Source organism: Musca autumnalis, unplaced genomic scaffold (assembly GCF_047663935.1).
Source record: "Musca autumnalis isolate F117 unplaced genomic scaffold, ASM4766393v1 scaffold_1, whole genome shotgun sequence".
NCBI lineage: Eukaryota > Metazoa > Arthropoda > Insecta > Diptera > Muscidae > Musca > Musca autumnalis.
Window position 1 is genome coordinate 278,390,604 of NW_027411644.1, and position 14,155 is coordinate 278,404,758.

General features: G+C 39.8%; 1 protein-coding gene across 1 annotated transcript in view; it reads left to right on the forward strand.

The window, feature by feature from the left end:
- The first annotated feature begins 5,583 nt into the window (after window positions 1-5,583).
- Window positions 5,584-14,155, forward strand: part of LOC141389570 (dynein beta chain, ciliary-like) — a 230,674-nt gene continuing 222,102 nt past the window's right edge. The window contains exon 1 of the mRNA XM_073961276.1: window positions 5,584-6,042. Within this exon, the coding sequence (XP_073817377.1) occupies window positions 5,743-6,042 (300 nt within the window). The 5' untranslated portion in view covers window positions 5,584-5,742. The remainder of the gene's footprint in view (window positions 6,043-14,155) is intronic.

Here is a 14,155-nt window from a genome sequence, read left to right on the forward strand (position 1 = left end):
TTGTGGTTGGAATTTTCCTACCATCAACCATGTCATTCAACTGCCGTCCATGTGTGGTGAACAGAGTGGCTGTACTTTTTGGGGGCTATATCAAAGTGTATACAATTTTTGGTGGAGAAGTTTTATGATCACTGGGAACCTTAAACGTCAAATTACAGGTAGATCGGTAAAAAAAATAGCTAAAATTCTCAAAATATCGAAAAATTTGGGGCTTTACCAAAACATGAGTCTGTGTTGACAATTTTTGGTGGAGAAGTTTCTTGGCTGCAGTGAACCTCAACTGCCAAATTCCAGATAGTTCAGTCAACAAGTGTAGCTAAAACTCTCAAAATACCGAAAATCGGGAGGTACCGTTATATGGAGTCTATACCATAACGTCGACCTATGCTGCAGTTTTTGATATTTGCATATTGCTCGTGTGGAAGAAGGTGTTAAAATCAGTCAAATAGAAGTCCAACCTTTCACAAATAAGATAAGGGAAGGTACCCGACGTTAAAATCGTACAATCATTTGCACACGTTATGATCTCAATGAAGTCTAGAGGGGGCGCAATAGAGGAGAGTTAGAGGTCAAACAATTCCGGAGATATCACCTCACATTGGGGAACTCACTGTTTCACTCATCGGGCCTTCAACTCCACATACGACTCGCGTCCACACATATTATCCAACGTGTCAAACATGGCCGGAGGGTTGTCTGCTCGATATTCTCAAACAGCGTAGAGTGCTTAATAGTACAAATGGCTTTTGATAAATCAAGCGGCACCATCACTGTTGTATCACACGGCTTGCTCTGGTTGAGTCCTCGAATAATATTTGTGGAGATGACAATCTTCGCTATTGTCGTGCTGTCGATCGGCTGGACTGGATAGCTATTTCGAACGCCAGGCTACAACAGGGAAAATGGTCTGTACGACTCACCTTTGCTGCCATCCTTGTCTGGGCTCAGTAGCAGGACCACCCTGCCACTTTCCAGACTTCGGCAATGATGTGGGATGACCAGTGACTGGTTGAGACCTTTAGTCAGATACTCGAATCCCTGCACATCCAGCTGTTTCAGTATTACCATGGAGATTCCATAAGAGCTCAACCATTTCGATGATTTAGCGTTCCTAATGACATTCGCAACATCATCCATTGTGAATTGTGGTGTTTCATCTTCGGCCTAGATGAGTGAGATCTAATGCGACGTACTCGTAGTACTTTTCTCTTCGCTCGACAAACTGTCGCTTGACATTATTGAGGTCCTATCTTCCTTCTCGAGGTCCTATCAGAGCTCGAGAGGAACTTAACCGTTGCCCACAAATCATTTATACCGGCTCCAATGTTGCAACTCTTAAGATGAGTTATCAACTTGTTCCGCTTATGCTCACCGAACAACCTGTAACTTCCACTGTCAGCTCCCTGACTCTGGGTGAAAGCGCGACGAAGCTCATCACGCTCATTTGCTAATCCCGTTGCCTATGCTATAAAATTTGGTCTCACTTCTGGTATTCGACCAACAGACCAATGATGTCTCGGAATGTCCTTTCTGCTAACCGAACATGAGAAGGGTCTGGCAGATTTCTAAAGCAGTGATTAGTGAATTCTCTGAAACTCAGCCAATTATCTTTCTCATTGTTGATGTAAATGCGCCGTTTAGAGGTGATGAAATCGGGCGGTCTGCTTATGAAGATAATTATGGGTAGATGGTATGATCCAAAGGAAACGACAGGTTTCCAGTTGACGTCATTTGTCAGATCTGGTGACACGATGGTTATGTCTGGCGAACTGTGACACTTTCCGTGTAGAGCTATCAATCTGCTCAGCCAGCACTATTCACCTTTATACCATAACTCATAATGGAATGCCGTAACTCATAATGAGACCAGACAGTTATAACATTCCAAAAGCGGGCTAATATTTGGGCTTCTAATTTGGAGTACAGCTACTTATCGGCGGGATGTATACGTTTATCAACTCTACCCCGGCATTTCCACACCTGAATGCTTCCCCCATACGAATACATTCCATGCACAGGTCATTGGAGCCAGGCTCAAATGATATAGGTCTTTATTGAATAGACTGGTGCAATAGGAAAGCTAATGCCACCACCTCCACTTCTGACGCGATCCTCCCTTAGTGCGTTGTGACCATTACAACGCTGTAAGCTGTGCAGTTGTTGTTGAGCTTGGTTTTCTACAACGCCACGACCATAATATTATTCCAGCTCATGAAATCCACTGTCTCCTTGCAAAAAGTATGCATTTTCAGGGATTGGAACAACAACAGCTTAAGTGCTGCGTGTGCGGCTGCTGTTGGGGGGACTTCGAGGGAGTCACGTATTCTGATGACGATGACCCATGGGGGGCTGTGTTCACGCAGTATGCAGCAACATAGTCCCTCGCATGAACTAGTCCAGAACAAACCCTGAGATACACCCACTCTCGACGTCTATTGTATCTCACTGAAGTTTGAGTATTTTGGTTGTGACAAACAGAGCACAAACAAATGGGCCCTGGATTATCCTCCGTCCAGGCACGGAACAACAGAATTCGAAGCAGGCAGGAATATGCTGCTCCCAACACAGAAACACGATACAAATACAAACATGTGTACACTGAGATGGCAGCCGCTGACCGGAACACTGATGTTGTGTAGTTCCGGGTCAATCTGGTACGAATGTACCCGCTGCCTTGGAATTGACGAAAAGCAAGACTTCGATGGAAAAAAAAACAGTTGAACAAGTAAAAAAGTATCAGTCGTCTCGGCCTATATGAATCGAACTGTCATCTATGGACAGACCGAATGTATTAAGGCTCTTTTTTCTGTCCTTTTTGGTCATTTGAACTTGCCGACAAAAATGTGGATTAGGATTAAAGTTCAAAAGTGTTGCGGAGGAGGTACTTGAAGAACGGGATCAGCATAGTCCATTATCGAAGTGGATCTTATTTTGGGAATCGTTTCTTTTCTATAGATATCGCGCACACTAGTCATTTTAGTGGACCATCGTATAAATTTTGAACCAGTAGGCCAGGAAGCATGAACTTGTCCACGGAAAACACAATATCGCTGTAAACAGGACGACAACGATTAGCATCTGTCTATATTTCCAAAGGATCTTCGAACAGACCCTAAACTGCACTTAAACAAAAATGTTGAACTTTTGCAGGGAAGGTACCTTAAGGAGAGGACCAATATGGGTCATTTTTGGAAGTTAAACTAAATTTGGACAAAATATTAGAAGATCCAAAGTTTGGACCAAATTGGTTACCCCGTTCAAGAAAGTGTATCTTGCAAACCATTTTAGTGTCATTTTTTAAATTTTGGTGGGAAGTATTGGAAATGGTGGGCCGGTATTGCCCATCTTCGAACTGAAACTAAGCTTGGACAAAATATGTCGAAGGCCAAATTTCCGACCAAATCGGTTGGCCAGTTCGAGCTTTACGTGCTGCTATATACAACGAAATAGGGATTTTTTTACAGCTTTTGGGCTGTTTTCTCAGGAAGTATTTACTTGCCCCTGAAAAAAACTTGTACCATCGTAAAGGGGGTCAGTTAATGCAATTTGCTTCACCAAAAATCAAAGTGATCCGAGAGCCGGTCTTAAAGTGAACTTATCCGAAATTTTGTGTGAGAGGTACCTGAAGGAGTGGATAAATATAGTCCATATTCGAACCTGATCTATACCTGGTAGATATATTAGGATGTTAAAAGTATGGACCAGATCGATCACTCCCTTCAAGAGTTATCGTGCACACAATTTTTCCGAACATTTTTGAACTTTTGTGTAGGAGGTACCTGAATTATTGGACGGATATGGCTTATGTTCGAACTTAAACTATGTTTGGACAAAATATTACGAAGGCCAAATTTTTATATTGCGCTCCAACCACTACACACGGTGCCATAGGGGTTTTTGCAACTTTCAGGCAATTTTCTCAGGAAGTGTGGACTTGCCCCTGATAAAATTTATACCGCCGTATGAGGGCAGTGAATACAAGTTGTTACAACAAAAATCAAAGCGATTCGAGAGCAGGTACTAAACTTTTCCGAAATTTTGTGTGGAAGGTGCCTGGAGTAGTGAACCAATTAAGTCCATATTGGAACCTTATCTAAGCCTGGTAGAAATTTCACGATGTGCAAAGTATGGACAATATTGGTTACTCTGAACATTTTCGAACTTTTGTGGGGAAGGTACCGCAAGGAGTGGACCGATATGACCCATCTTCGACTAAGTTTGGACAAAATATTACGAAAGCCAAATTTCGGACTTAATCGGTTGATCCGTTCGAAAGTTATCGTGCGCTCCAGTCAGACAGACTGACTGACAGACTGACTGACAGACGGACGGACATGGCTAAATCAACTCCAAATTGTCTGAAACGGATTTCGTCCAAACATACTTAGGGTCTAAAACCATTATTTCGATGAGGCACATTTTGCCCGTATGAAAGTGTATATACCCTCGTTAGTATAAATGCTGAGGGTATAAAAATGGCATCGAAGACCGTGGTATCCCACCAAACTGGGAAGGAATACAAGACATCGGGGAAGAAATCTATCCTTATTTCGGCTTCTGGGATAAATGATCTGCGCACAAGCTGAGTCACCTAAACTAGTAAGTAAACAATACATTCAAGTTTATAAATCTCTTTCATCTGTATACCTTCTTTGTCACCTTATGTTCAACGAAATTTAGCCCTCCGAAGTTCATAAATATTTTATATGTAGTTGATTTAATCCTCCCAATGCACCCTTGAACACCCCTGATTAACCCCTAACCCATAAATGTTTTACAGTTTTTTTTTTATTTCACTAAGCAATGCGTTACATGTGCCGCCCATAACTATTGACCTAACTTTATTCGAACAAAAATAAAACACAAGAAACGCGCATTTCCGAAAATGCTTTAGGCTCAAATATGACACGTCTTCTACGCTCTTGATTGGTATAAAAACAAACGGCCGTACATAAACTTTTGCCATATAACTTCCGTTCAAGAGCCCAGCAACAAAATCGAATGTCCCACAAAAAATCACTACACAGCAAGGAAACAGCTCCTCAGTAGGTTGATGGGTGGGGGGAGGGGTAGGAACTGAATGCAGTAAATATTTGAAGAAAACTTTAAGCAAACGGAAATTACCAACATTAGAGAGTTGGGTAGTTGAGCCACAAACTTGTTCTAATTAATTGAACAAAATCGAGTAGAACAGTATCTCTACCTCTCCCACCAATCGGCGGCGGCAAACCCCATTGCTATGGGAAAAACAAAGTTATGTGGCTGGCATTTTCTGTTTCTGTTCTTGCCACCAAGGCAGATTAGAATTTAGCTTAGCACCAACATTTAGAAGACCAACCAGTAAATAACGCAAATGTAAGCAGTTATAGGTGGCGGCGTAAAGCTAGGAATTTGTTTCCATTGTTTTTAATTTGAAGTTTGAAGTTTGATCGATACACAATTGAAGGAATTACGCGGCAACACAATTGTGTAGTTGGGTGGTAGGTAGGATTCTGGTTTCTAATAGTAGCCATTGCAAGTGAACTCCATTCACAGCAGCAGCAAGAGCAGCTGTTGGAGTTAATGGTTTTGCCATGGCATTGTAGGGTCATTTATCCAACAAATTCTTACAGACGTTGTTTAGTGCTTGCAGCTGTAGGTCGTTCGTACGTCCAGTAGTTCTTTGTGCTGTTTGTATTTCTCTTTGAATCTCACTTTTTTCTCGGAAATCTTGCATTTGAATCCTTATTTAACATCCTGACGATGGATGAATCTAGTCGTATAAGAAATTGTGATGACGACCCCACCAACATCAATAACAACAACAACAGTAGTAGTAGTAGTAATGCAACAAACAATACTATCGCCATCGTTAGCCATGTCGGGAATGATTTGAATCCTGTGATGGACACATTGCACCAAATGCCTCACAGCTTGTCAGCTCACAACAGCAGTGCTCTGGCAAATGATTCAAGATTAGAGTTTATATCCAGTTATACGTTAACCACTTTACGTCTTAAGCAAGACAAATGGCTCAAGATGATGGCCACACCGGAATACCAGGTATGTATGCATACGTCTGCCAGCCAAGCAACCATCCAGCCATCCAGCAACCATTGAGCGTGTAAACGCTGAACACCAAAGTGTATGCAGAACTTTAAAGGCAATTTATTTTCAACGTAGATTTCCTCTGCGTTCGCAATTTATTCCAAAACGAAACTTTAGTAATTCCGCCATGTCAAGATAGTTCGTTCATTCGTTTACAAAGAAGAAGAAATCTAAGTGTATGTGCTGCAAGTGTATGTGTGTGTTGAAAAATCCAATTTGCCCATAAGATGGAGTAATGGAATTTGTTTTGCTTGATGGCTTGATGGTGGATACATAATCATGAATAGTCGTATGCGTGTATGTGTAAGCTTGTACCAAGCCAAAGTAATAGTAAGACTTCTTATTTTGTGGCCAAATTACTACAAAATTGGAAATTTATTTAGGGATTATTGTTACCTGTACAGAGAAACGTAAAAATATAAAAAATGTGAAAATATTTTTTCTAGACAAACTTTTGGAAAGGTAATTTTATTGGTCTGGCTAACATAGCCACTAATATGGCTACAAATCATTGGTGTAAAATAGCATAAGATGAACATAAATGTTGCAGAATATGTGTGAATACATAAAGAATAAGTTGAAATTACCTGCCCGACAGCCTACAACAAATTTATTTAAGATTCTTGTGGAGAGAAGATAAGTGAGTGAACTCAAATTCTTTAGTTTGGTGGGGCTACTGGATGTTGATGCTGATTCGAACAATCAAGGAGAAGTGGAGTTAGGTTAGGTTTACGAATGGGCAGCCAAAATTCGTGATGGCCGCTTCACTCGGAGACCTTGGGTCCATTGTGTTCATCCGATACGAAAGTTTAATAATAGGAGAAGAGCATAGAGTATAGTGTATAGAATAGGAACATTGAAGTAAAATCAAACAATCTTCAAGTGAACTGAACAAGTATAAATTATTAAGTTCAGCTGGACCAAACCCTGCAAAATATTTTGAGCTAAATTAGAATAATTAGTTTCCTTTCCTGTCCACAGTTATAGCTGGAGATGTTTTTTGACCACGGATACTTAACTGAAATATCAGAAAATAAAAAATAATTAAAAAACAAGTAAAAAAGTGTCAGTCGCCTTTGCCGACATACTTTTTTTTTCCAAAAAAAGGGGGTTTTCAAATTTTGGGCGTATGAACCGACAAAATATGGATTGGATTAAAGCTCAAAAATTTGCAGGGGATATCGACTTTGCAACATTTTAGTAGATAATTGTATCCTTAATTTTAGGCGGTTCGGTAACTGTGGACCAGAATAGGACAAAAAAGTATAAAAATCGAATATTTATACCCTCAGCCTTTAGGCTAAAGAGGGTATTTACACTTTGATACGACCAAAAATGTGCCTCATCGAAATAATGGTTTTAGACCCCAAGTATGTTTGTACGATATCCGTTTCAGACAATTTTGAATAGATCTAGCAATCTCCGTCCATCTGTCTGTCTGTCCGTCTGTCTGTCTGTCTGGCTGGGGCGCACGATAACTCACGAACGGATCAATCGATTCGGTTCAAATTTTGGGTATCGAAATATTTTGTTCAGATTTGATTTAAGTTCGAAGATGGGTTATATCGGTCCACTCCTTCCGTTACCTCCTCCACAAATGTTCAAAAATTGTCGCAAAACTTGTGCGCACGATAACTCTTGAAGGGAATAACCGATTTGGTCCATACTTTGCACATCGTGTAATTTCTACCAAACTTAGATGAGGTTCCAATATGGACTCAATCGGTTCACTCCTTCGGGTACCTCCCACACAAAATTTCGGAAAAGTTCAGTTTAGGACCTGGTCTCGAATCGCTTTGATTTTTGTTTACGCAAGTTATATTCACTGTCCTCTATACGACGCTGTAAGTTTCATTAGGGGCAAGTTCATACTTCCTGAGAAAATAGCCTGAAAGTTACAAAAAACCCTATGACACCGTGTGTAGTGGTTGGAGCGCAAGATAACTTTCGAACGGATCTGCCGATTCGGTCCAAAATTTGGCTTTCGTAATATTTTGTCCAAACTTAGTTCAAGTTCAAATATGGATTATATCGGTCCACTCCTTCCGGTACCTCCCCCACAAAAGTTCCAAAATGTTGGGAAAATTTTTGCGTACGATAATTCTTGAAGGAAGTAACCGATTTGGTCCATACTTTGCACGTTATGAAATTTCTACCAGACATAGATGAGGTTTTAATATGGACTCAATCGGTAAACTCCTTCGAGTACCTCCCAAACAAAATTTAGGAAAAGTTCAGTTTAGGACCTGCTCTCGAATCGCTTTGGTTTTTATTGTAACATCTTTTATTCCTCTATACGAAGGTACAAGTTTCCTCAGGGGCAAGTCTATACTTCCTGAGAAAATAGCCTGAAAGTTGAAAAAACCCTATGACACCATGTTTATGGCTGGAAGCGCAATATAATTCTCGAACGGATATGCCGATTCCGGCCAAAATTTGGCCTTCGTAATATTGTTTCCAAACTTAGTTTAAGTCCGTAGATATGTCATATCGGTCCACTACTTCAGGTACCTACCCCACAAATGTTCAAAAATGTTCGGAAAATTGTGCACACGATAACTCTTGATGGGAGTGACCGATTTGGTCCATACTTTACACATTCTCATAATATCTACCAGATACAGATCAGGTTCGAATATGGACTATATTTGTCCACTCCATCCAGTACCTCCCACACAAAATTGTGGATAAGTTCACTTTAAGACCTGCTATTGAATCACTTTGATTTTTGTTGAAGCAACTTACATTCGCTGCCTCAATTACGATGGTAAAAGTTGTTTCAAGGGCAAGTCCATACCTCTTGAGAAAACAGCCCGAAGGGTGTAAAAACCCCCTATGGCACACCCATGGTCTATGTCGGTCCATTCCTTTAAGTACCTTTTCCGCAAAATTTTGTCGGTTCATACGACCAAAATTTTTTGTGAAAAAAAGTGTTTCAATTTGCACAGGCTGAGGGTATATCTCAGTCGGCAAAGCCGACTTATTTTTTTTTTACTTGTTTCAACAGGTTTTGGCTATTTTCGCATTTAAGAACCGTTCATAGACAAATCGAATGTTCCAAAAACTTCTTTGCTACATTATTGTTGATAATTGTTTTCTTGAATTTTGAACGGTTTAATATCTATGGAGCGGAAACCGAGAAAAGAGGATAAAAAGCGAATTTATTTAGCTTAATTAAGAACCATTTCTACAGAGTTCGTATGTTCTAGAAAGTTTTTTATTGAGATCTAACGAACATTTTTCTAGTTAGTTGTTGGCTTCACTTTTGATCGGGTTGATATCTACAGACTAAAATTCGATAAAAAAAGCATAATGGAAATTTGATCTTGACTATTTCGACCTTGAAGATGAGGTCGAATGGATTTTATGTGTCCACAATTATTATTCTTTAGGATGAGTGCTACAACTTTGCCTCCAAGAGTAATCCCAAATTCCATGCGGTTTAGAAGACATGTGTCTGACAAAATGATTCTTTAGACATCAAAGCCTCAGGTCTCTGTGGGCCCATAACCGCGAAAGTTGAAGTGATAGGGAAAAAACGCCGGGATACACGTCTTCTTATTTTTGGTCTTCTATCACGCTGTGGTGTCAGAATGTGGTTAATAAACCATGACACAAGAAATGACACACAGTGTACCAAACAAAAATGTTGAACATGTGTGTGGTTGGTACCCCAAGGGCCCAAATTTGAACATGAACTAAGTTTGGACAGAATATTTCAATATCCCTTTGTGAGATATTCTGAATATTTTCGTGGGGGTGGTATTGGAAGGAGTGGACCTATAAGCACCACCTTCGAATTTCACCTAATATTCGAAGAAATATAACGATATCCAAGGTGTGGACGAACGCAGTATTCGGTTTGAGCCACTACATATGGTGCCATAGGGGTATGTATGGACTTGCCCCTGAAAAAAACTTTTACTGTCGTAATTGAGGCAGCGAATGCAAGTTGCTTCAATAAAAATCAAAGTGATTGAAGAGCAGGTCTTAAAGTGAATTTATCCAAAATTTTGTGTGGGAGGTTCCCTAAGGAGTGGACAAATATAGTCCATATTCGAACCTGATCTATATCTGGTAGATATATTAGGATGTGCAAAGCATGGACCAAATCGGTCACTCCCATCAAGAGAAACCTTCCCCCCAATTTTTAATTTGAAAATTTAATAATTTTTTAACTTTTGTGGGGGAGGTACCTGAAGTAGTGGACCGATATGGCTTATCTTCAAACTTAAACTAAATTTGGACAAAATATTACGAAGGCCACATTTTGGACCGAATCGACGGATCCGTTCGAGAGTTATCTTGCGCTCCAACCACTATACACGGTGTCATAGGGTTTTTTTGCACCTTTCAGGCTATTTTCTCAGGAAGTATGGACTTGCCCCTGATGAAACTTGTACCGTCGAATGTGAATACAAGTTGCTACAACAAAAATCAAAGCGAAAGTCCGAAGGAGTGCACCGATTGAGTTCATATTGGAACCTCATCTAAGTCTGGTAGAAATTTCACGATGTGCAAAATATGGAACAAATCGGTTACTCCCTTCAAGAGTTATCGTGCGCACACATTTTCGAACTTTTGTGGGGGAGGTACCGGAGGGAGTGAACCGGTATAATCCATCTTCGAACTTAGACTAAGTTTGGACAAATATTACGAAAGCCTAATTTTGGACCGAATCGGTTGATCCGTTCGGGAGTTATCGTGCGCTCCAGCCAGCCAAACACTCAGACAGACGGACAACTCAACTCCAAATTGTCTGAAACACATTTCGTCCAAACATACTTGGAGTCTAAAACCATTATTTCGATAAGGCACATTTTGCCCGTGTGAAAGTGTATAAGTTACCTATGAAGAAAAATATACTTATTGAGGCTAAAAGAAAAATTATTTTCTAGTTTTTAGCGCAATTTTAAATAAAACACTGTGTGTAACATAATTGTTATACCATACACCACACTGTGGTAAGGGGTATTATGTCATTGTGCATTTGTTTGTAACATACATAAGGAAACGAGATAGACCCATAGTTCCTTCAAGGTATGTCTATACATAGAATCACTTTCTGAGTCGATTTATACGTGTCCGTCCGTCCGTTCGCAACGGTCGCATTTATTGTCCGATTCAGCTGAAAATTGGGGAATATAATTATCTAGATTTCAGATTTAGATATAGCTCCCAAATATATTTTCGTCCGATTTCACGTATTTGCTGCCCCAAACACGCTATATATGTCCAATTTCAATGAAATTTGGTTTTAACGTATTCACTGTCCCACATACGACGTTACAAGTTTCATCACGCGCACCACTCCTTCAGGTACCTCCCACATAAAATTTCGGATAAGTTTACTTTAAGACCTGCTCTGGAATCACTTTGATTTTTGTTGAAGCAACTTGCATTTGCTGCCTCAATTAGGACGGTAAAAGTTTTTCTTTGAGGGGCAAGTCCATACTAGTTGAGAAAACAGCCCGAAAGATGAAAAAAACCCCTATGGCACCATATTTGTTGAAAATTAATTTTGTCACAATTTAAATGCAAGCATTTTATTTGAGAGGTCCCATCTTGAAAAAGAATATACTCATTGAGGCTAACAGAAAAATATCTTCTAGTTTTTAGTGCATTTATAATAAAACACTTTAACTTATTTATTTTAATTGTTTTTTGTTAACTTTTTAGTAAATAAATTTTTTGACCACTGAGAATCCCATAACCAAGTTACAACCAATTTAGACCGAAAATGCAGATAAAAACTTAAAAATGTCTGAAATCGGGTGGTACCGAACAACCTTCTCCGTCCAACATCTTCCAAACCTCCGAAAACCCTCCTCCGAACTTGCGCACAACCACTTCGGGACTGCCCTTTTCACCTTCAACGGAACCCCATAACCAAATTACAGCCAATTTAGGCCGAAAATATAGATATAAACATCAAAATACCTGAAATCGGGTGTTACCGTTATATGGAGGCTACACCAAAACATGAACCTATGTCCTCCTCCGAGCTTCCGAGCAAAATACTCCGTATCTCCTAAAAACCTTCTCCGACCAACATCCTCTGAACCTCCGAAAAACCTCCTCCGTACTTCCGAACAACATTCACCGAACCTCCGAACAACCTCTTCTGATCTGCCCTTTTTACCTTCACCGGAACCCCATAACCAAATTACAGACAATTTAGGCCGAAAATGTAGATACTAACTTCAAAATACCTGAAATCGGGTGGTCCCGTATAAGGAAGTTAATAGATTTGAACTAAACAGACACCAAAGCAATAAAACACTATTTTTTTGGAGCTATATGAAATATTTTTGGTGCTGGATTGCAAAAAATTCCCATTCTCAAATCTGTTCGCGATACTAATTTTGGTTATTACGCGCAAAAGTTATGGTGGTTTTAATTCTGATAATAAGAACAAGTCAAAAAGTATCAGTCGGCTTCGCCGACAGAGATATGGCCTCGGCCTACGTGAATTGAAACTTTTCAGAGTTTTGTGGTGTTTTTGGACATTTGAACTTGTCGACAAAAATGTGGATTAAGATTGAAGTTCAAAAGTGTTGCGTAGGAGTAACTTAAAGGAATGCACCGACATAGTCCATTATGGGAGTGGATCTTATTTGGGGAGTCATATCTTTTCGATAGATATCGCGCCCACTAGTCATTTCAGTGGGTCATCATATAACTTTTGGAATAGCATGCCAGGAAGCATTGACTTGTCTACGGAAAATATAAAATCGCTGTAAACAGGACCACAACGCACAGCACCGGTATACATTTCCAAAGGACCTTCGAAAGACCCTAAACTGAACTTAGACACAAATGCTGAACTTTTGTGGGGGAGGTACCCTAAGGAGAGAACCGATATGGGCCATTTTAGAAGTAAAACGGAATATTAGCAGATCCATTTTAGTGAAATTTTTAAATATTGGGGGGAAGTAACGAAAGTTGTGGACCGGTATTGCCCATCTTCGAACTGAAACTAAGTTTGGACTAAATATGACGAAGGACCGAATTGGTTGATCAGTTCGAGAGTTGTCGTGCTCTCCAGCCACTACATATGGTACCATAGGAGTTTTTTACATCTTTCGGGCTGTTTTCTCAAGAAGTATGGACTTGCCCCTGAAAAAACTTTTACCGTGTAATTGGGGCAGCGAATGCAAGTTGCTTCAACAAAAATCAAAGTGATTCGATAGCAGGTCTTAAAGTGAACTTATCCGAAATTTTGTGTGGGAGGTACCTGAAGGAGTGGACAAATATAGTCCATATTCGAACCTGATCTATATCTGGTTGATATATTAGGATGGGTAAAGTATGAACTAAATCCGTCACTCCCTTTCCCTTCAAGAGTTATCGTGCGCACAATTTTTCCTCACATTTTTGAACTTTTGTGGGGAGGTACCGGAAGGAGAGGACCGATATGGCTTATCTTCTATCTTAAACTAAGTTTGAGTATATACACTTTCATACGGGCAAAATGTGCCTCATCGAAATAATGGTTTTAGACCCCAAGTAGGCTTAGACGAAATACGTTTCAGACAATTTGGAGTTGATTTAGCCATGTCCGTCCGTCTGTCTGGCTGGCTGGCTGGAGCACACGATAACTCTCGGATGGATTAACCGATTCGGTCCAAAATTTGGATTTCGTAATATTTTGTCCAAACTTATCGGTCCACTCCTTCCGGTACCTCCCCCACAAAAGTTCAAAAATGTTCGGAAAATTTTTAGATAAGGGCAAGAATAAAATATTTGGAGAAATAATGAACTTGAAAAACTACATTTATTGCCTCAAATTTCAAAATATATGCAAAAATGCCACAATTTGTATACATTTCACACCGTATCTCCAAAACCGTACATTTTTTCTGAATGTAATACACAACTCTTCAGAACATGTCATTGTTGTAAAATACCTCTATCCCGTTGTTTTCAATACATTTTTCAACGACGATTTAATAAAAATGTCAATAATGTAGTGAAATCCGAAATGCGAGAATAAACTGTTGGTGTGAACTGTGTTGGAAATACGTGTTGTAAAAGATATGATGCAAAATACCGCTGAAACAACATG